Source organism: Myxocyprinus asiaticus, chromosome 4, assembly GCF_019703515.2.
Source record: "Myxocyprinus asiaticus isolate MX2 ecotype Aquarium Trade chromosome 4, UBuf_Myxa_2, whole genome shotgun sequence".
Lineage (NCBI taxonomy): Eukaryota > Metazoa > Chordata > Actinopteri > Cypriniformes > Catostomidae > Myxocyprinus > Myxocyprinus asiaticus.
Window position 1 is genome coordinate 8,435,026 of NC_059347.1, and position 24,083 is coordinate 8,459,108.

Genomic DNA, 24,083 nt, shown 5'->3' on the forward strand with positions numbered 1-24,083 from the left:
AAATTAGAATGTCGTGGAAAAGTTCATTTATTTCAGTAATTCAACTCAAATTGTGAAACTCGTGTATTAAATAAATTCAGTGCACACAGACTGAAGTAGTTCAAGTCTTTGGTTCTTTTAATTGTGATGATTTTGGCTCACATTTAACAAAAACCCACCAATTCACTATCTCAAAAAATTAGAATATGGTGACATGCCAATCAGCTAATCAACTCAAAACACCTGCAAAGGTTTCCTGAGCCTTCAAAATGGTCTCTCAGTTTGGTTCACTAGGCTACACAATCATGGGGAAGACTGCTGATCTGACAGTTGTCCAGAAGACAATCATTGACACCCTTCAAAAAGAGGGTAAGCCACAAACATTCATTGCCAAAGAAGCTGGCTGTTCACAGAGTGCTGTATCCAAGCATGTTAACAGAAAGTTGAGTGGAAGGAAAAAGTGTGAAAGAAAAAGATGCACAACCAACAAGAGAACCGCAGCCTTATGAGAATTGTCAAGCAAAATCAATTCAAGAATTTGGGTGAACTTCACAAGGAATGGACTGAGGCTGGGGTCAAGGCATCAAGAGCCACCACACACAGACATGTCAAGGAATTTGGCTACAGTTGTCGTATTCCTCTTGTTAAGCCACTCCTGAACCACAGACAACGTCAGAGGCGTCTTACCTGGGCTAAGGAGAAGAAGAACTGGACTGTTGCCCAGTGGTCCAAAGTCCTCTTTTCAGATGAGAGCAAGTTTTGTATTTCATTTGGAAACCAAGGTCCTAGAGTCTGGAGGAAGGGTGGAGAAGCTCATAGCCCAAGTTGCTTGAAGTCCAGTGTTAAGTTTCCACAGTCTGTGATGATTTGGGGTGCAATGTCATCTGCTGGTGTTGGTCCATTGTGTTTTTTGAAAACCAAAGTCACTGCACCCGTTTACCAAGAAATTTTGGAGCACTTCATGCTTCCTTCTGCTGACCAGCTTTTTAAAGATGCTGATTTCATTTTCCAGCAGGATTTGGCACCTGCCCACACTGCCAAAAGCACCAAAAGTTGGTTAAATGACCATGGTGTTGGTGTGCTTGACTGGCCAGCAAACTCACCAGACCTGAACCCCATAGAGAATCTATGGGGTATTGTCAAGAGGAAAATGAGAAACAAGAGACCAAAAAATGCAGATGAGCTGAAGGCCAATGTCAAAGAAACCTGGGCTTCCATACCACCTCAGCAGTGCCACAAACTGATCACCTCCATGCCACGCCGAATTGAGGCAGTAATTAAAGCAAAAGGAGCCCCTACCAAGTATTGAGTACATATACAGTAAATGAACATACTTTCCAGAAGGCCAACAATTCACTAAAAATGTTTTTTTTATTGGTCTTATGATGTATTCTAATTTTTTGAGATAGTGAATTGGTGGGTTTTTGTTAAATGTGAGCAAAATCATCACAATTAAAAGAACCAAAGACTTAAACTACTTCAGTCTGTGTGCATTGAATTTATTTAATACACGAGTTTCACAATTTGAGTTGAATTACTGAAATAAATGAACTTTTCCACGACATTCTAATTTATTGAGATGCACCTGTATTTAGTGTAATATTTTGATGATCAACATACATAAAACCTAAAATCAACAATGTGAATTTGTAAAGAATGGTTTGATCTCTTTTTTTTTTTATTTATCTTGGTGTAATTCATCAGCTGGCTGTTTAATCCGTACTGTATATACAGTACTGTGCAAAGGTCTTAGGCACATAAGATTCTTCACAAAAACATTTGTCTTAAGATGGTTATTTATATTTTCAGCTTTAGTGTGTCAATAGGAATTATACATTTTAGACTCCAAAACATTTCTTTTGCAAATAGAATAGAAAAGAAGAGCAGGGAGCCCTGCAACAGATGTCATGGCTCCAACAAAGCCCCCAACTGAACATGGTGTCAGTCTGAGATTACATAAAGAGACAGCCGAAATAGAAGAACTGTGACAAATTCTCCAAGAAGCTTGGAACATCCTATCTGCCAACAACCAAGAAAAACTTTATGCAGGTGTAACTAGGAGAAATAGTGCTGTTTTGAAAGGTGGTCACACCAAATATTGATGTAGCTTTTTTTTAAGTTTATTGGACTTTGTATGACATTAATTGATAAATTAAAACTATTTATGGCATTATTTTTGAAGACATCCTCACTGTGCAATATTTTTTCCAAGTGACTAAAACTTTTGCACAGTACTGTATATCCACACAAGATTTCTCACAGGTCCAGTTCCATACTGAAAATCAATGTTGTTTATACATGTGTGTATGTGTTTGCATGTTCTCACACTCAGGATCTGATCTCCCTTGCGGAGTTCTCCGCTCAGATCCGCAGGGCCTCCTGCCAGGATGAAAGAGATGAAGATTCCCTCACCATCCTCCCCTCCAACTATATTAAAGCCCAAACCCGTTGATCCTCTGTGGATCACAACACGCCTCGGGTCCCTGAGAGAAACAAAGAGAGAGATACACTGTAAAATATTATCAAGTCTTTACAAGACTTAGTGCCCTTTTTTTCATACCTGTGTTAGGCGCAGGGCTATGTACAACGACCGTGCATTATATCTCACCCAATTTTCGTGAAAGTGCTAAATCTAAGTTCAATTTTTGGCGTGTATTTTCAGTTTGGGGATTTCACCAACAGGTGCTCTCAAAATCCAATGCCTACATTAAATTAGTCCTGACTAGCACCACCTTGTCCATGTGTATATATAGAGTGAGTCACAGATGTATATCTGACATTCAAAAGCACACATTTAATGTCCTGCACAAAGTAACGTAAAGACACAATCGGTCTGTATTTCTATTTTTTCTAATGTATTACATACAGGCCATTTACGCTAGTACCAACGTTGTATGAATTGGCTGTCTTGATTGGCTGATTTCTCTAACCCACTTACGCTTAGGCTTAGTGCATGCTTGCACGAAAATATCAAAACTTCATGGCCATGCCCACTGACTTTGCGTGTATGACATATCACATAACACTAGTGGTCCTATAATAGGGCCCTTCATTGTTTTCAATGAAATACTGTAATTAGAATTTGACTGTGAGATCAATGCTGGCTAAGTCATGTTCTGTTGTAACACAGCAGATTACTGTAAAAATAACTGGATTGCATTGCATTGTTGTTTATGATTTCATCTGAAATGAAGAACGCCATCATCGTGCTGCCCCAGACATGGTAAGTAATTCAATACTCATTTATGTGAGCAAACTAATATGCTTATTTTTTTAAAGCTTCTTTCATTTAAGATTATAATTGCATTTAAATTGGTATAGCCAAAGTGCATTGTAATTAAATAAATAGAATTCCCACCACGACTTTTTATCCCTTTCTCTAAAGACTAACTAGCTTTAGCTTGGTAACTAATAAACTGTGTAAAAATCAAGCCCAGCTGTTGCCAAATTAAAGCAAAGTATAACAAATCTGCTTTGTCGTTATTTGTGGAGAAAATGCTGGGGAATGCATTTTTCTAATGCACTAAAATTTAAGCAATGCACCTTTTTGTATGACTCTGTTGTTAAGAGCAATTGTTTTAAGTGAACGATACAATGACTAAATCCTTTGAGTCATTAACACCTTTTGGTGTAATGATATATCTTCAAGTCAAAATCATTCAAGGTATTACTGGAGACTGTGACATTTTGAAGACAATTTATACAAGCAGGCTAATGATATGCTAATATGATAGCCTAGCATCATAGGAGGTAACATCACAAAATGATAGAGCACATGAGAGACTCTGTTTTGCACTCATTTTTCCTTTTTGAGTCATATGTTTAAAAATAAATAACATAACAGTGTAGCGACATCCTGAGAAAATATGTCTCCTTGTTGACCTACTGACTTGCGGTAGAGTCTCTAATCTTGTGTCCAAGTCAGTTTTTTAGAACTGAAGCATGACAGAGTTTCCATCTCTGCTGACAATTAAATGTTTGATTATTCCAAGGTGATGGAACTCTGTTTTGAACCCTCTGTTGAATCACCATCATTGAGTGCTTTACCTGGGTAAGTCGTCATCTCCCAGCATGCCATGCAGCACAGGAGAAAAGCGGCTTGGTGAAGTGGGAGTGAGGGCTTGTGGGTAATCTGAACCCAGGTAGTTTGGATGTCCAAAATCCGTGTCCAGGTGCGGTGAGTATGCTGGAGCATAAACACAGACACAGTCATTATGGCATTGCATTTTACAAAATATACCTGATTTTACCAAAGATCCACTTGTTCATATCTCATTGGCTACTATGTAACTTCTGGAAGGCAGGTACAGGTTTTTATCTGTTTGTCAGAAAGAATGGGAGAAATTGGAATGCCTAACGGTCAACAGATGTAGAAAGGAAGTCCAGGCTTACAGGTAAAAGAGCCAATCACCTTTTAGATACAGACATTGCCTGTCAATCAACTTGAGAACACGCATGCACATTAGCTATACAAGCCGGGAAAATTTTGTTTCTTAGCATAATCTGAGGTAAAGAGGCACAATTTATGATACCAGTGTTGTCAGATTTGACTGCTGATTTGAAATATGGTATTTGATCGTAATCTTGACCAGCCGTTTTGGAGTCTTTCCCCATTCAAGTAGATAGGAGCTGAACTGTCATGACTGGAAATAGCCTCCCGGGAGTATTCCAAAGATGGCCACCAGTGAACCGACTTGCTAGAAAGACTTTGTTTGTTTGCAGTGTTATAGCTGTGAAATAGTCAGTAATTATTCATGCTGGAAAGAAATTCTGACACCGGTCTATGCAAATCTTCCACAAATTTCTTTGGTGTTGTTTGTACTACCTTTGGCACAAATGTTACTATAACTGCATTTTTGCTAAATGAGTTTTACATCCCTCTTCTACATATCGCTGCAGTTTTCTGGTTAAATAAACTCTAGAGGTGCTACAACAACAAGTTTTATTCACTTTCACACAAATCAAGAGTAACACTGCAAATGAACACTTTATAAACATGTATATCTTGTTGTGTTGTGCAACTGATAGAGCACAGGACTTTGAACACGGAAGACCCGGGTTCAAGGCCAACAAAGCACGCAAGTTGACATGTGAGCCAAAAGTGCCATAGCAGCACCACGAAATGACGTGGCAGTGTCAGCAATAGCATTTTTCAGTTTTGTTAATTTCACAATAGAAAAAAAGTGATTCCAGAAGTTTGTCCAACAATAAAAACAACAGTTGTTGAATTAAATAAGAAATATGAGGTTAGTTTACTTGTTTTAGTGTTTTCAGAATTTTTATTTAGTTCGATTATTATAACACGAGTTATTTTTTAAGAATTTTAAGTCATCTTGTGGCCCCCTTGAAAGTTGAGAAACATTGCTATACATCACAATAAATTTCAAGAGTGGTTGGTCTTTGGACATGTCAGTCAGACAGCCACTTCCTGTCTCACTAGGCAGTTCTTGACGACAAAAAGCTGCAAAATACACCAGATTTTATGCCGATAGTCAAAGGCTGAGGCAAAGGTGGCCAAAGACTATTTTCATGCCATCACTGTAAACAATATTTTTAGAAATTCTATTATCTATGCCATATTTACATAGATATACAACTAAGATAGACAGTGATATATACTTACTGCTTGTGAGGTCTGGTGGGTTGTAGTTGTTGGTAAGGTACAGGTTACTTGGCTTTGCCACTCTGAGGTAGACCACCTCTGCTGTGTTCTTCAGGGCCCCCACTGCATCCTCATGCATCACATCCTCTAAACATACATTATTCACCTGCAATTCACATTACAGACCGAGGCTGAGTTTAGAATAAAGGAATATGGCTACTATTACAATTAAACATAGTATTTTTATTTATATGTAATCTTGGACTTAAGCTGACACCTAGGGGCATACATGCAGCTTCATTCAAATGCAACAGTTTTCAGTTACATATACCATTGTAGAAATTCACTATTCACAGTCAGGCATGGTTTGTTTAATCCAAGAGTGAAAGAGTCCAATAAAAAGGTCTCCACTTTCACTTTTATATCTGATAGTCACATGTGGTGCCTGTTTAGTTTCACTTTCACATCTGAAAGTGAAAGTGGAGATTTAGAGTAAAAAAGGACTTAAATATTGTTCTGTTTCTCACCCACACCTATCATATCGCTTCTGAATATATGAATTTAACCACTGGAGTCATATGGATTACTTTTATGCTGCCTTTATGTGATTTGTGGAGCTACAAGAACTGGTCACCATTCACTTGTATTGTATGGACCAACAGAGCTGATATATTGTTCTAAAAATCTTCATTTGTGTTCTGCTGAAGAAAGTAAGTCATACACATCAGGGATGGCATGAGGGTGAGTAAATGATAAGAGAATTTTCATTTTTGGATGAACTATTCTTTTAAGTTTCAAAGCATTTTTTTAAAGGAATATACCAGGTTAAATACAACTTAAGCATGAATTACCACAGAAAATAATTTTGCCATGTCACTCAGTTTGTAAAAATAAGTATGAGCATTCAAGTGACGTTACAACAATGGCATGGCTAGGTGATGTTTTGCAGATCTAGTACAGCTGTAATAATCCATAATATTCTCATAATTGCTATCTATATTTACATCTATGTATTATATCAGCAGGCCTTTACTCATTTATTTACTACATTTCTGATTTTGTGACAATTCTGTGGAATTAATTTAATATGCTAAAATGTGTTAAACAATGCTGAGAGGACTACACTCTTAATGGAAGGTGAGAGCATAATCAAATTACCCAAAATACTGAATAAAAAAAAAACAAACAAAAAAAACACGATGGACAGGTGTTCCAATTCTATGGAAATCAGGCAAACTTTCTTTGGAGTTCTGTGTGCGCAGAAGTGTAAGTGTTATCTTACCGCCAGTATCTTATCACCAATCTGTAGTCGTCCGTCCTTATGTGCCGCTCCTCCTTCTATAATCTTTGTGACATAAATGCTGTTGTCTCCGGGGATGTGCTGGTTACCGACACCACCCGCTATACTAAAACCTAGCCCTGAGAGACAAACACACAAGATGACTCTTTACAAAGATATAGAAGAAAGTAAAAACACTGAAACAAGCTTTTCGACTTTTCATTCATATTTTAGTTTAAAGGTGCACTAACTTTTTCCACTGTAAAAACATTTAACCACTAAAAAAATATATAGTACTTTTGAGAAATCCAGTGGGGTTCAAAAGTCTGTGCCCACATTGAAAAACTGTGATTAAAAATCTAATTTAAACCTGGAAATACATTTTTAGGATTTACAAAAAATAAAATAAAAAAATAAAACAAAGATACTTTATGACATAAAAAGAATAAGAATAAATGAAAAATATGCCTGTAAATAGGGTGTTTTTTAAAAGCTTTTGCTTTATGCTGCATCCACACCACTAGATGTCAGTATAAAATCCTTGACAACTGTCATAACAGTCAACGTACCAAATGCAAAACTACTTAGTGCACCTTCAATACTTTTTGGACATTTTTTCAATGTAAAATATTGCAACACAAACACAAGTTCACACCTTTTGGCCCTTTGATGAGCTTCATTTCAGTGACTTTCTCAGCGACAGGTTTTCTGCGTAATACATAAAGTCTGACGATAGCACCCGCCTCCTTAAGGGCCTCCACCGCCTGACTGTGGGTCACTTCCCGGACATCGACATCGTTCACAAACAGAATACTATCATTTACTCTAAGAGTGAGAGAGAGAGAGAGAGAGAGAGAGAGAGAGTGAGAGAGAGATAGAGAGAGAGAGAGAGGTAGGCGAAAGGAAATAAGCAAGCAGATACTACAGCAGTTTTAGCATCAGTACTGAGGATTGACATCTGTCAGATTCTGGTTGTACCTGTCCATAAATGTACCACTGAACTGACAGTTGTCACTCACAATTACATATTAATTTAGATTGAAGGTTGTATAGCTTTTAACCCTCAGATACCTGTGCATTTATATTGATGATATATCTTCTTTTTTCCTCCTCTACAGTGTATTTAGGGAGCCACTGAATATAAAACATCTTGATTTTGTGTGACTTTAGCAAGCTATGACATTCAATATGCAAATATTCTCACCAAAACTGTTGTTGTGATACAGTTCACATTTTCAGCTATACTGTTATGAGTTCCCTATCTGTCACTCACTCGACGTTGTGTCGATGTAGTGACACTAGGGGTCACTCTTGGGAGCCCGAGACACCTCTGGTCTTTGATAAAAGGCCAATGAAATTTGGCGAGTGGTATTTGCATGCCACTCCCCCAGACATACGGGTATAAAAGGAGCTGGTATGCAACCACTCATTCAGGTTTTGTGCTGAGGAGCCGAGACAAGGTCCCGGCCATTTCAGCGCGTAGTTCAGCATTGTGGCAGGAGGGACACAATGTCTCATTCCCTCCATCAGGGAACGGAGGTTACGCAAGTAACCAGGACGTTCCCTATCTGTCACTCACTCGACGTTGTGTCGAACTGACTGAACTGTGTTACGTGAAGTGGCGGTGTGTGATGGGCAGACCACTGTGTGCCTCGTAGCCAGCACACCAGGCCAACACGTAACCTCCCCAACACTGTTATGAGTGTCGAACAGCCCTTTGGGGACAAGTCGACTGCCCAAAAGATAGAGACGGGCTAGCCCAGTCGTGGCCTATTATCCTCTTTTTTTTCCTCTCCCCCAAAAAAAGGAATTAACCAACTGGGGCCACCAGGTCTAGTCGGGGGGGTGTCACTCCCAAGGGGAAGACACCGCGGAGACCACACCCCACTCAAAGGGGGGGGGGGATTTTGAGTGGAAATATGTCACATGGTCTTGCCGAGCTTTGTCAGAAGTATGTCATGTGGAGAAGTCCCATGGTTGGTCCTACCCTGCGGGGGAGGAGTTTTTACAAGCATGGTGACTGGGGCAGATGGGCCTCTGCCCTAGGAAGACGCAGTTTACCGACAGGGAAACGAATTAGCGGAAGATATACGTCGCATGGGGTTACCTACGGGGAACCACCACATGCGGCGCACCTACCCCAGTACAGGGCTTAGTTAGGACGTGTAATGAGCCGGCAGCGAGTTTCTCCGCGAACTCGTCTGCCACAGAGCTCGGAGGAAATCAACCAGGGAACACACTGTGCGGTGGGCTCCACGCCGGGGCCGGGCTGAAGGTGTGGGCTGCGGCGGAGTCGGTGCAGTCACCGCAGGGGGACGCCCTTGGTGATGAGCAGGCGGGGTGCGGGATCATGAGCCGCGCCGTGGCAGGATGTGCCAGATAGCCTCCATCTGCTGCTTCACCATCGAGAACTGCTGGGCAAAGTCCTCGACGGTGTCACCACATAGGCCAACCTGGGAAATGGGGGCAGCAAGGAACCGTGCCCTTTTGTCCTCACCCATCTCGACCAGGTTGAGCCAAAGGTGGTGCCACCAATGTGGTACCACCAAGGTGGACATCGCCCACCCGAGAGACCGCGCCATGACCTTCGTCGCCCGGAGAGCGAGGTCAGTCGCCGAGTGCAGCTCCTGCATCAAATCTGGGGCGGAACTACCCTCTCGCAGTTCTTTTAGCACCTTGGCTTGGTGGACTTGCAGGAGAGCCATGGCGTGCAGGGCGGAGACAGCTTGTCCAGCGGCACTGTAGGCTTTCGCCGTCAGGGATGACCATAAACCTACAGGCCTTGGACGGGAGCTTTGGGCGCCCGTGCCAGGTGGCGGAGCTCTGCGGGCATAGGTGCACCACGAGCGCCTTATCCACCAGAGGAATCGCGGAATAGCCCCTGGCCACCCCACCATCGAGGGTAGTGAGGGCAGGGGAGCTGAAAGATCGGGACCAGGCAGTAAAAGGTGCCTCCCACGACCTTGTCAGCTCCTCGTGCACTTCTGGGAAGAAAGGAACTGGAGCGGGGCGTGGCTGTGAGCGGCGCCGTGAGCCAAGGAACCAATCATCGAGCCGCGAGGGTTCAGGGGAGAGCGGAGGGTTCCACTCTAGCCCGACGCTCGCGGCTGCCCGGGAAAGCATGTCCATCATTTCCACGTCAGCCTGTGACTGGGCGACCATACTCGAGGGGGGGAGCCCAGCTGAGGCTTCCGTGTCCGACTGGACGAGCCCGCTCTCCGATGCTGCGCGCGAGAGCTCATCAGCTTCGTGGGCTCCGATCAAGAGGTCGAACTCGCCGTGAGACGAGCCGGCGGACTCATCTGGAAGCCCGATCGGGGCAGACGAGTGTGCTGGGGAATGGGAGGTCCGTGGGGGGATACCCGGCGGAGGTGGTCCCATTGGGGTTCCCAAGTCACCCCCAGTGTTAGCCGCGCTGGCCTCATACCTGTAGGTAGAAGGACTGAGGCGGGGAGCCGCTGGGGTGGCTTGTTTTCTTACAAAAGCAAGCCGCGACCGAAACGTTGCCATGGTCATGTTATCGCAATGAGTACATGATCCATCCACGAATGCTGTCTCCACGTGGGTCACGCCCAGACACGAAAGACAGCGATCGTGACCGTCAGAAGTTGAGAGATCACGACCGCAACCAGGAATAACACACAAACGGAAAGGCATCTTTAAAAAGACGTTCCGTGTGTGCCGCTCTTTTAGTGAAATATACTCTTTTAGAAAAATATACTCTCTTATTTCTGCCGAAGCGCCCAGGGGCGTTCTCTGCAGTGCACCAGTGCAGAGGAGGGAGAAGCCGCTGAAATGCGCCGTCAGATCCAGCAGAGGTGAATGAACAGTCAGCTCAGTAAACATTGACCGTTCGGTTCCGAAGAGAAAATCTGAATGAGTGGTTGCATACCAGCTCCTTTTGTACCCGTATGTCCGGGGGAGTGGTATGCAAATACCACTCGCCAATTTTCATTGGCCTTTTATCAAAGACCAGAGGTGTCTCGGGCTCCCAAGAGTGACCCCTAGTGTCACTACATCGACACAACGTCGAGTGAGTGACAGATAGGGAACCGGGGTTACCATAGTAACCAAGACTTTTTCTAGTGTTCAATTAGTGTGTGTATTTATACCCTTTGTTTCCATTGTGTCAGCTATTGTTTTGTGTTAGCAACGGGAGAACTGAGGACTGGAGCTTTTAAGCTTAAAAATGGACGAAAAAGAACCAAAAACATAATGAAAGTAGTCCGTACGACTCGTGTGTTATACATATTGCATGTCTTCTTAATCCAGGCAACAGAATGAACAGAAGTCATTATTCACTAACAATCTTGACATCCGCCCTATTTCATTGGTGTGTTCGTTAGAGTTCATGAGAGAAGTAACAATGTCAGATTTCTGACAAATCGTTCGTTTCAGTCTGATCTTCGCAATGAATCCGTGGATCCGGTTCTCAAAAACACGTTTGAATGATTTGTTCATGCATCAGACTGATTTGGTTCTCGAGTTCAACTCACTGACTCAATAATCCAGTCGAAACGGTTCTCGAGTTAATACCTCACTGGAGGTGAAGACTGTCAGTGAGAAATTACTTAATTTTTATATCTGGGTGATGTAATCCTTTAAATATCACAAAAATATAAATGTCTCTTTCTCCCATCTCTCCAACATACAAATCCCCAAACATTGTGGAGAGCGCACACCTCAGGTGAATCTAAAACCACTGACTGCCGATCAGAACAAATTTTGTGTTTGTTCAGTAACACACATACAATATTTTAGACCCAAATAATACAGTGTGAAAAGAGACCAGCAGTGGGAGGTAGCGGAATCGAAGTTGGGTTCATATAAAGCAATTCAAATAATCAAAGTGTGAAAACAGCCTTTAAACCAGGGTCCACTTGGCACTACAATCTTGATGAAACACTTCTATTTTTCATAAGGCATAAAATAAACACCTGTTCACAGAGGTAAAGAGAGGACAGCATATTATAGCTGACAGTGGAAAAGCTTTGACTGTGTTTGTGTGTGTGTGCGCGCATTTGCCTTGGGCTGTGTAGTTATGAAAGTCCAGAGATGTGAGGTGTGTTACAGTTAGAGTTACTGCACTCAAGCTGCCATTCATGTCTGTCTCTCTCCCCTCTTTTTCTCTCTTCCTTGCTATTTCTGTCTGCTTAATTTGTCCTACAGTGTGAGTTTGCATGTGTGTGTGTGTGTGTGTGTGTGTGTGTGTGTGTGTATGTGTGTCTGCTGGCATGCTCTGGGGTAAAACTGCATTTGTTTGCAGGAACCCCATGGATGGATGGATGGATAGATAAATGGATGGATGGATATTCTGAGGGTCTACTGTATGTGTGTATTTTACCTGAGTCTCCCATCCTGTGCTGCAGCTCCTCCTGGAATGATCTTGGTAATGAATATGCTGGGATCATCTCCTACATGAGGATTATCAGTACCTCCGGCGATACTGAAGCCCAGACCAGAGTTACCCTACACAAACACACATTAACATGAACACACTACCAAAATTACTGCATACAATTCTATAAGATAATTCATTAATGATCTTACCCTTTCCAATGTTATCTCTTCATATTCAATCTCTCCTTCTGCTCCATTCACCTATGACACACATAAACACACACACAACACGAGTGATTAACAGCACAGAAACCATATTAGCTGAATTGAGTACTGACAAAAACTGTCATCCAGCTCTTAATTATGCATTGAAGTGAAAGTGCTTGTGATGCTGACTTCAAACTGACTGATTTTAGCACTGGAGGTGAATGTTAGTCTCTAGTAGGTATTTGCATAGTAGACAGATGTCAGGATGTTCTGGGACTTCAGAGTGGTTGTTAGCAAATTGCTAGGTGTTGCTAGGTGGCTGCTCACACTCCCGATTTTACCGGGTTTCTCCCGTTTTTCCACTACTCCTCCCGCTGTACTCCCAATTTACAATTTCTCCCAAAAAACTCTGCATCCACACTTTGCTCATGTAAATGTATTAGACCTCCAGGTAGGGTTGCCACCCGTCCTGTAAAATACAGGATCGTCTAGTATTTAAAAATGAAATAATGTGTCCCGTATCGAATCAACATGGGATGCGATTTGTCCCATAAGCTGGTCAGATGATATCACAGCAAAATCGTTCCAGATCACTGATTTAACATTGATTCAAGTTGGACATTTTTCATACAGTGGGTAAGGGGTCGTCTAAAACGTCCACACACTTTGCTGAAACATGCTAATACTGTGGAGGGTGTGGTAAGGGACCATCTGAAAAGTCCACACATTGTGTTAAAACTGTAGATTTTTTTTAAATTGAAAAACATAAGGTTCAATTTAAATGTTCAATAAGATGTACAAAATTACACAGATAATCCAACAGTGTATGAATACAATCACTGAGTCATTAAGACAAGAAGTACAGGTGAAGGAAAAAATATATTTAAAATAAATTAAAATAAAAAACGTAAAAATATATGTAAACAAACACAGATGTATACATAAATAAGATAAAGAAGATAAATAATCGAAGAAATAAAAATAATTATATTTTTTTATAAGTCAGGAAAGTTCTCAGCATATAAGAAGAGATACACATATTATTATTAATAACTCAAAAATCATTTACTGCTAAAACTGTGAAGAATGTGGTAAGGGACCATCTGAAAACATGGTCAATTTCTTGGTATAATTAATCTTCAATAATAGTATTACTGACCGGTACTGCCGGTATCTTGCAATAACAAGATAAAATGGACACTGAAAATCTGCATTCTGGTTCTAATACTTACATAAGGTGAGCCATCCAGTGTATCTGTATTTACCACTACAGGTGGAGAGTTCCCCTAAAAGAGAAAGAAAGAATTTTTAGAACAGAGCTTTTTAGGGAACAGAGAGAAGGGTTACTTAAGAAAAAAACATGCTTCCCACACTATTTCTGCAATATGCAGTGTGTATACTGTGCACAATATGCACATTTTACACACACAGCACACTTTTGACTTCATCTTCCATTTCCAATGGGACAAATGAACCGGGAGTCACATAAATTATGATTTTTAACATCTTCTTGACTACTGTGATCAGACTGCCAAAAGTGAAGGAATTTTTACACAAAATTGAATTAAAAATGCAAAATTCCCATTTATATTTCTGAGATTATAAATGGAAGCCACTCACTGAATTAAACATGCAATGTAATGAGATCATGTAGCAACAACGTAGCATATTACTGTTTGAAATGGTTAACACAACATACTGCATTCTGTTTCACATGCTATTTTTTTTAAATATGGGCAGTGCAGTATATGCCGCGAAGTATGCAGTAGCAGTATGCTAGCCAAGGTCTTTAATAGCATGAACATGAACTAGACAAATAGCAACAAACTCGGTAACAGTTATACCCCATTGAAATCAAGCCACTCATACCTGCAAATAGCACATACTGTACATCGACTGATGAGCTGAACTGCAAAGTGCCCTACCCTCTATTAGTAACAAATGACACGCACACTACAAGCAATTTACCGCTGCAACATCTGCCAGCACCTCTATTGCTTTGCAATAAATACAATTAGGTACACACATACACACACACAAACACACACACACACACAAGCAGTAATTCCTTCGAGCTCTGTTCCAAACTACTGCCTTTTATTACATGCACTGCAGCGGCTCACATCATCACATTAGCGCACACTCAAGTACACACGCCGTCAGAAACTCATTCATGTGCTCACTGCCCTGTGGGTTACATAGCCACCGGAGAGAAAGTGAGACATATCTAAGAGAGCCGAGCATTTCTCTGCAGCCACAGGCAAGCATGCTCTGATCCTCAACAATATACATAAACACTGAGCAACCACTTTTATGGCTGTCCCTTCCTATACACATACTTCATTCTCATAACAGGCTACTTCCAAAGACATTTTATATATATGAAAAATCACTGTATATAAAAAAGAAAATGGGACATTCCCCTTACAAAACAGTATTTTTGTAGAACCATGGTACAGTGATGGTGTCAGATGGTAATACCATGATAGTTTGATATACCTGTATACCATGGTACTCCAAGGTACTCCCAAGAATATCATGGAAGTATCATGGTACATATCCAAAAACACATGGCTGTACCATGGTAGCATTTTCAAAATACCATGGTGGTATGTTTTTGTAAGTCACAAAAGTACTGTGGTGGTCCGATGGTTCAGTGATGCTCTGGATATGGTAAGGTAGTTTGATACATTTTCTCCATAGGCGAATTGTACGCATTATTCCTTTTTTAAACATCCTGTTAAATAGTGGATTTCCTGGTGAAAGAACTCGTAAATCCTGAAGAGAAAAGATACACCAACAAAGTCTCCCTACACTTTTAATCTACTTATATATTTGCAAATATCTGAATATTCTGCAATAAAAAATGTGTGTCAACAACAGAGCATCACTCATTCCCTGAAACGCGCTGCGCATGCAGACAGTATTTTTCCCTTTCAATGCATCCTTTTGCAATTCAAAAAACTATTGTATGGCTTCAAGAGACTTTGAATATAATGCATGAGTCACATGGACTACTTTAATGGTTCTTTCATGCTTCTTTAATGTCACATTGGAGCTTGACTGTAACGATCATGACGTATATCACACAATACCGGAGCACTGGGAAATGCGCTAAAGAGCGATCACTTCACTTCACTTCACTGTTGTTGTGGACTTTAATGTGCAACATAAACAAAACAAAAATTCTGGATCTTTGACAAACCGAAATGTTGCCAAACTCTGCATTTGAAAGAGGAAGGCAGATTTTTAATAGTCTCCGACGTGCTCATGCTGTCAACACTGTGGGACAGTGTGGGACAGAGCACTGTTCTGTCTCAGCGCTAAAGTATAATAACTGTGCCATCAAAGGGACTGTTGCAGAAGTTGAAAAATGTAAATAATATCCATTTTTGGCACGTGAATATCAATACAATATCATATCGCAATACTATAACATATTGATTTTTACCCCACCTCTAGATTAAATGTGTTAAAATTTGGCCAAAACTTTTGAATAAAACAAGTAGATTAAGGAAATAGAATAAAAAGTTTGTGTTTATATAGGTTTCACTATATTTGTGAGTGCCAAATTTATGAAAATGTCCTCACTAATATAGTGAAACTTGTTGAAAACATACTAGTGAGGACATTTTAGGTAGTACTCACTAGTAAAAAAAAGGCTTATAAATCAGCCAAATCATATTTAGCTTTAAATCTACTGATGTGCACAGGTTTCTGTGAGGGTTAGGTTTAGGGGTAGGGTTAGGGTAAGGGGACCTTATTCACACTAGCGGCATCTTTGATTTTTAATGAGAATGTCAACGAGGCTGTGAGGGATAGACTTAGAGTCTCTTCAATGCGCTGTACTGCAGTTTAAAGCGTTTTTGGATTGTTCCGCAGACAAAACATTGATAAAATATCTGTCCAAGAACATTCAATATACAAAGAACTCCAGACAACATAAGTTGTGGAAAATCAGATGTGATCTAGGAGCTTTATATATATATATATATATATATATATATATATATATATATAGCTTCGTGTCATTGAAGAGATGGTAAGTCTATCCCTCACAGCCTTGTTGTCATTTCCATTAATAATCAAAGATGAATCTAGTGTGAATTAGGTCTATAGAACATATCATTAGCAAGATGCTGTCTTCACAGAAATAGTTGCCACATTCACCATTAATTACAATTTTTTTGTCAGTCCAGCATCACCATGAGGTAACCCCGCCCCTTCTGCTACATAGTGCAACATTCCACTCTTCGTATTTTCTGTTGAAGAAGTACATCATCCAGGTACTCGTAGTACTCTTTCTCTTGTTGCATTTTTCAGTTTGAACACACTATATAAAATGGCGTAGAAACCCGAACAACCCCAAACTAAAATATCAACTTGTCCTTAAATGTGTATAAAAAAATGGGAATCACATTTACTGTACAAACACATAAAATGGTATGCTAACCGGCAAACTGAATAAATGTTTAAAATATGCTATCACACCTTTTCAAAAGTATAAGCATTTTGAAACATTACACGAGTTGCATGAGACTGGTGTGAAAGAATCATTTATCAGCTCTGTTTGTGCACAGGCAGGCTACAGCCAATTTTTTCAACTACTTGTAAACATGTCAACATGGTATGACCAGTTGAAAAGTAAACCAAGTTACACACAAGTTATCCACGCAAAGATACTAGGAAGCGATATGACTTAACTATCTGTTATGCACTGTTTACATAAGTGTTGGGGAAGCTACTTTGAATCTGTAACTTCCCAAGCTATAAGCTATTCATACTCTTTTAAAAAGAAACACAACAAGCTACTTATTTAGTAGCAACCAAATTTAAGCTGTTTAAAGAAATAGCTTCACATCAGGGGTCAGGAATTGTCTGGTTAGAAGGTTCCCGTTAGCACCTGCTGGTAGGTGCTGGAGTTACACTTTATGATGGAAAGAAGCATGTTTCTCCATTGACAGCCACTCAAAAGCAGCTGTTGATGAAATATGTTTTTCCCCCCAAGAAACATTTAAATTAGAGGTAGGTGATAGCTCGTTTTTTCAATTAATCAGTGCCGATAGTTGTTTTTTGGAGCTATCAGTTATCGGCAAAAATCTATGCCGATAGTTGCCAATAGTTTTAACATAGTGAATGTAGGCTATAAAAAGCTTAATTTGGTAAATACTTAAAAATAGAAGATTGTAACGGTAATGTAAGTCTCTGTCATTTCAAAATAAGTAAGTGTATTCCAAGCTTGTTTATAGTTAAAAGTCCCTTGTTATGCACCAAATCTTAATTTTTTTACTAGTTATTATTTGGAGTTTGGTTGCACAATAATCTGTTGGGATTTCATTCATTTTGGACTCCTATCGTCTCAATGTCTGTGCCCTTAATAGCAAGGAAAGACTTAGAACTTTTAATGTTTCATAAATTCTATCAATCAGTTTTAAAAACTATCGGCTGATTAATCGGTTAGCTGCCTTTTTCACCACTGTAGTTATCAGTATTGGCAAAATACACCATCGGTCCACCTCTAATTTAAATTGCTATATTAAATTATTTCAATATAGTACATTTATGTCCAGTGACAGATTGTTTTTGAAGTGCTCTTAAAAATGTAAAATGGAGTTTCACCCATCCATTTCCACTGACGAGTGATAGGTCATGTTAAAGATGATACTAGAGCTGAGCGCCCATGAGCAAAGATGGCAGCCTCCACATTGCATACGTCCCTGCACTAGATGAGCAGATGTGATTGAAATGGATGGGAATGCTAATGTATAGTTTTCTCCAGGTATTTTAGAGCTCCTTGGTTTACACAGAGCAAACAGCAAGTACAGTAATTACCTCGGTAATGCATAACCAGATATTAATCCACCTACAAAAGTAGCCAGGACAACTTTGACAGCTTTACAGCTCACTTTTTTTAATTCAATAATTCATGCAAGAGGTCTAATAAAAATACGAGCTTCACATTTCTGCTTTTAAGCCCCCCTGAACGCTTGCCTGCTAAGCTAACATTGTAAGTGTATAACTGTAAATGTGTTTCATATTTGTTTTAACACACTAAAGGTCAGGATGGAATTATTGTCTGTGGTAATCAACAGCATGTCACAGATGCTGTGCATAGACGTTAAATTGAAAATAACCCAGAATATTCCTTCCGAAGTGAGAGAGAGTATAATGAGAGGCTGAACTGATTCCTGGTGTGTGTGGGTGGTAACACTGCACACTTCTCTCTCTCCATGTCACATCTTTCACTCTCTGTTCTGTCTTTCCACTGGATATCTCTGCAGCTCATTCTCCTTTATTTTCTTCTCAGCTCTCCTTCATTCTATCGCTGGTTTCTGTTATGCGTTGTGCTGCAGCAGTCGGTTGATTAGCATGAGGGATTCTCTGTAGCCAAAGCGTGAAACAACAGCATGAAAGCCGCCTCCTACCCTCACACCATGATTTCTCTCCTCCTCATTTCATTTCTCTTTCTCTGTCCATTCCTCCACCAAGATTAATTTCTCAGCCCTCTGTTCAACCCAGGGTAAACAGTCTTATAATGAAGATGATGACAATGTAAAGAAAGATTTTTACATGTTAGTGTTCCATAACCAGAGCATTTCTTTCTTGCTCCAGGGAGAAACAGTGATTCTTCACTCAGTCTTTCACACTCTAACATACTATAACACTACCAAACACAGACTAGTGTAGGAGTCACATCTGTCTCTAATGATTCATAACACAGCACAATATTTATTGAAGCACAGCAAACTATTTGTGAAAAGCATTTTTATTTTAGTTGTTAAAGGTACTGTAAGCAATGTTAGCTGCTTTGGAATCTCTGTCAGACATACCCTGCATCTGAATATGAATACTTCTCCACCATACAGAGTGTCAAAAGCAGTATGCCAATTGAGTAGTATGTCCAAGTCTTCAGAATTCATTAGGAGTGGGTTAAAATATAAGTTTTCAAATGAACCGCTATCCTCTTGATTAGAGTTTCCTTTCAAGGAAAATCAACGTTGCGTAATGACGCAATTGGGACCACGTCAGTGGTCTCACGTGGTCTGAAGCCTGTATGCAATCACGGCAATTTATTGGCTGATGGCGCCTAAGCGACACCCATAGGGAGCCACGTCATGGGCTCTATATAGGCGAGTGCTTGGCGCATCTCACCAGATTTAATTATTTCAGTGCACAAATTTGTCAAAGCCCATGTTGGTTACTAGTGACTCATGCTGAAGCGAGGACTATGTTCTCAACCGCATCGTTAAACTGGCCCGATTGCTTCATCGAGGCTCTGTCAAACCATGCGGTCTTTGTAAGTAGCCATATGAGCCTTGAGACTCTGGCTTTTGTCATAAGAATAAGGATTGAGGATGGGCACCAGACTTTTCCTCGTTTCAAATGTCATAAATGTCACATGCTGTTCCCCCCATAATAAATGATGGGGCCGTTGTTGCAAACCTGCTTGCTCTCAATTCCTCCCATGTTTGCACATTCTTCCCCATTCTAATGCAAGGGAAGATGGTTTACATGGTGTCCTCTGCTGCTGATCCATTCAGAGTGACCACTTGTTATACTTACCTGATCGAATTCAGCCTCTGTCCCCATAAACAAGGGTCTTGGGACAGGCATAACGGAATTCAATGTATAATATGCTCAAGTGTTCACAAAACACACTTTTATACATGTCACACGCTGCAACCCATCCACCCCCACCCATAATAAGGCTGGGGCCATTGTGGCAAACCTGTTTGCTCTCAATTCCCTCCATGTTTGCACATTCTTCCCCGTTCTATGCTAGGGATGATGGTTTACCTGGCATCCTCTGCTGTAAATAAATGTACCTCTTTGTGACCTCTTTTTATAATTGCCTGATCGAATTCGGCCTCTGTCCCCATGGCCAAGGGTTTCAGGACAGGCATAATAGAATTCGATGTACAATAAGCACAAGTGCTCTTCCCCAATGTTCATACACTCTTTCCCTTTCAAAACACCAGGAAAGATAACTTTTTTCTGTAAATGTTCCTGCTGTAAGCACACTTCAGAATGACAGCAAAGTCTTTCTAGCAAGTTAGTCCACTGTCTGCCATCTTTGGAACGCTCTCGGGAGGCTATTTCCAGTCATGTCAGTACAGCTCCTATCTACTTGTATGGAGAAAGACCAAAATCTCAAAAACAGTTAGTCAAGATTACGATCAAAGAACATATTTCAAATCAGCAATAAAATCTGACAATACTGGTATCATAAATTGTGATTCTTTACCTCATATTACACTAAAAAACGCAATTTTCCCGGCTTGTATAGTTAAAGTGCATGCGTGTTCTAGAGTTGATTCACAGGTGATGTCTGTATCTAAAAGGTGATTGGCTATTTTAACTGTAAGGCGGGACTTCCCTTCTACATCCGTTGACCGTTGTGCACTCAGAGCTCTTTGGTTGTGCATTACAATTTCTCACATTCATTTTAATAAAAGTGGCCCATCTCTGCTAAATAATCTCTGATGACAGTCATTATGCCTAAATACTGTATAATAAGGCAAACATTGTTAAACCCCATTCAATCAGTCACAATGATGAAGGCGCAAGGACTTCCATCAAAGATAAGCCAAGAGCGCCATCTAGTGGTTACTTGTTGTGCTGCAATAGAGAATCATGCATTAATTCCTCTGTCTGCCCTTGTGACGGCTTGGCAGCAGTTACAAGGCATCCGAATTGGGTAATCTGAACTAGAGAGAATGTGTTTTTGTTTTACAGCATAATTTCACAAGTACAGCCTGGTGACTGGTTTGTGACAAAAGATTTGAAGGATGCTTATTTCCACATTCAATTTAGTCCATGGAACAGGCATTTTCTCATGTTCACTTTTGGGGGCAAAGTGAACCAATTTTGTGTCCTTCTTTACGGACTTGCATTAGCACCTCGTATGTTCACAAGATGCATGGATGCAGCACTGATGCCCTTGAGGCTTCAGAGCATCTACAATTTTAATTATTTCGACGATTGGTTGGTGTTAGCTCACTCAGAGTGTTTGGCTGCCCAACACAGAGATGTTGTTTTCAGTCATTTGAACTATCTAGGGCTGTGAGTTAACCTAGACAAGAGCATTTTGTTGCCGAGGCAACAAACACTGTTTCTAGGGGTGAAGCTAGACTCGTGGACAATGCAGATGTGTCTAGCGATGTTTAAAGTGGGACACGTTCTCCCTGCGAGAACGTTTCACAGGCTTTTTCAGCTTTTAATCCCGGCATCCGCTGTCATTCCCCTGGGCATGTTGCACGTGAGACCTTTTCAGTGTTGGATGTAAAGGGACGTCAACCACTGACGCATGCGTTTCATCCCATCAGAGTGAGGTGTGGGTGCTACCAAGCTCTGTTACCATAGAAATGGAACCACTTTCTGCAGATGGTTGTTCCATTGGGACAGGTGTGTCACTGCAAGGTGATACTGACAGTCACCTCTTCTATGGGTTGGGGTACCTTGTTCGAGAACCATCCTACTCGATTGGTCTGCGGCTGAAATGGCACATAAACTGTGTGGAGATGCTAGCAGTGCTGTTGGCTTTGAGGTTTGCCCTTCTGGAAATATGGGCAGTCATGTCCTCATCTGATCGAACAACAGGCCATTGGTGTCTACATCAACCTTCAGGGAGGGGTGTGCTCTCGTGCCATGCTAAGGCTGGCACGTTGCATTTTTCTGTGGGCACAGGACAATGTGCTGTCTCTATGAGCAGTACATGTTCTGGGCCAGTTTAATTTGTGGGCGGATCTCCTGTCCAGACAGTTTCCAATGCCTGGAGAATGGACATTACACCCGCAGATTGTAGAACAAATCTGAATGAGGTTCGGCAGAACGGAAGTCGACCTGTTAACGTCAAGCGAGACATCACACTGTCCCCTCTGGTTTTCTCTCTTGCCCCGGCACCGCTGGGCATCAATGTGCTGGAGCATCAGTGCGTCTTTATGCGTTTTTACCGATCAACCTGCTGCACTCGGTTCTACAGAGGGTTTAGGAGGATGTTGTTCAGCTTCTGTTAGTGGCGCCGTATTGGCCATCTCAAGTATGGTTTTGGACTCTGGTCTCTCTCCTGGAGAGAATTCCTTGGGAGATTACAGTCAGAATGGACATGTTATCTCAGGTGCGAGGCAGTATTTGGAACCCCACTGAACATCGAGTCAGTCTGGGATACATGAAGAGACAGAAGCAGTTGAGACAACCTAAATAGATAGAAGAACTGTGGCGAATTATCCAAGAAGCTTGAAACATCCTATCTGCCAACAACCAAGAAAACTGTGTCCAGGTGTACTTAGGAGAATTGGTGCTGTTTTGAAGGCAAAGGTTGTCACACCAAATATTGATGTAGCTTTTTTTTAATGTTTACTGGACTTTGTATGATGTAAATTGATAAATGAAAAATATTGATGGCATTATTTTTGAAGACATCCTCACTATGCAACATTTTTCACAAGAGCCTAAAACATTTGCACAGTACTGTACATGCCTGCTATAGCAGCTGAGCATGCACTGGTGAATGGAGTTTCTATTGGAAGACATTCTCTTGTGTCTCGTTTTATGCGTGGAGCACGCATGCTTAGATCTTTTCGTCCCATCCGCGTCCCTTTATGGGATTTATCTATGGTGTTAGAGTCACTCTGGCTGCTCTGATCGAGCCTTTAACATCAATATCTGATACATTTCTGACTACATATATATATATATATATATATATATATATATATATATATATATATATATATATATATATATATATGCCTTTTATAAAAGGCATAAAATGCCTTTTCTTTACACAAACTTAAATTAGCCGTACCCTGTTCATTAGACAAATAAACTCGGCTGAATGACATTTTATACACTTCAATACTATAAACTATCAGAACTATTTGTCCAATGAGTTCACTTTCAGAAAACGAGCTTTTGAACCTTTTAAAACTTTTAAATATTTGAAATCTAACCGTCTTTACCTCGGATCGCATTTGCTGAGCTTTTTCAGAAAATGTAAATTGCATTATGACACTAAAATTAATTTGAGATGATAATCAAGTTCAGTTGCTCATCAAAAGTTGCTGGACAAATATACGGGACATAATGCAGTTGTGATGTCGATGCGTTAGATTAGATGATTGTTGAAAATAGCCTATTGAATATCAGGAATGTATCATATATGTAAACCCTGATATTACACTGCATCAATTGTTCTTTAATAGCTGTGCACACAGCATATACACATTGATGGATGGTCCTTATACTAAGACTGAAAGTTTCCCCAACTACTTGGTGCAGGTTTCCAGCTTGAACAGGGCCGTGACGATTCGTTTTCGGGTCGGAACCGATGGCAACTTGCAATAGGCGCAACATCAGGACCAATAATACAGTCCCATCAGAAGGGCAACTGTTCCCTTTTGATTGCAATTCCTCCTCTTCTGATTGCATTTATTTGTGAATTAAAATAATAGTAAGCTGTCTAATTTCAATGAACTGTCTCAATACTCTCCCCATTTTACCAAAACTTCGGAGGAAAAAAGATTAGGGACATCTGGCAGGCGAATTAGCGATAAACACACATTTCTGTATGGAAACGGCTTAAGGGCAGATCTATTTTGCGATAAAGCAAAACTTATGTGACAAAGTGTTTTTTTAGGCATGACGTCATCACGCACACCATTTTTATCGATAAAA

At 40.6% G+C, this 24,083-nt stretch overlaps 1 protein-coding gene across 3 annotated transcripts in view; it reads right to left on the bottom strand.

Moving 5' to 3' along the window:
* The window catches only part of LOC127437210 (disks large homolog 4), a 249,316-nt gene that overhangs the window by 24,574 nt on the left and 200,659 nt on the right, over nt 1–24,083 (bottom strand). For all 3 annotated transcript variants that reach the window (XM_051692010.1, XM_051692002.1, XM_051692019.1), the window contains 8 exons: nt 13,640–13,693; nt 12,411–12,461; nt 12,205–12,329; nt 7,516–7,685; nt 6,864–7,000; nt 5,603–5,747; nt 4,027–4,165; nt 2,306–2,462 (listed from right to left, as the gene is read on the bottom strand). In XM_051692010.1, coding sequence (XP_051547970.1) covers nt 2,306–2,462; nt 4,027–4,165; nt 5,603–5,747; nt 6,864–7,000; nt 7,516–7,685; nt 12,205–12,329; nt 12,411–12,461; nt 13,640–13,693 — 978 coding nt within the window. The remainder of the gene's footprint in view (nt 1–2,305; nt 2,463–4,026; nt 4,166–5,602; nt 5,748–6,863; nt 7,001–7,515; nt 7,686–12,204; nt 12,330–12,410; nt 12,462–13,639; nt 13,694–24,083) is intronic.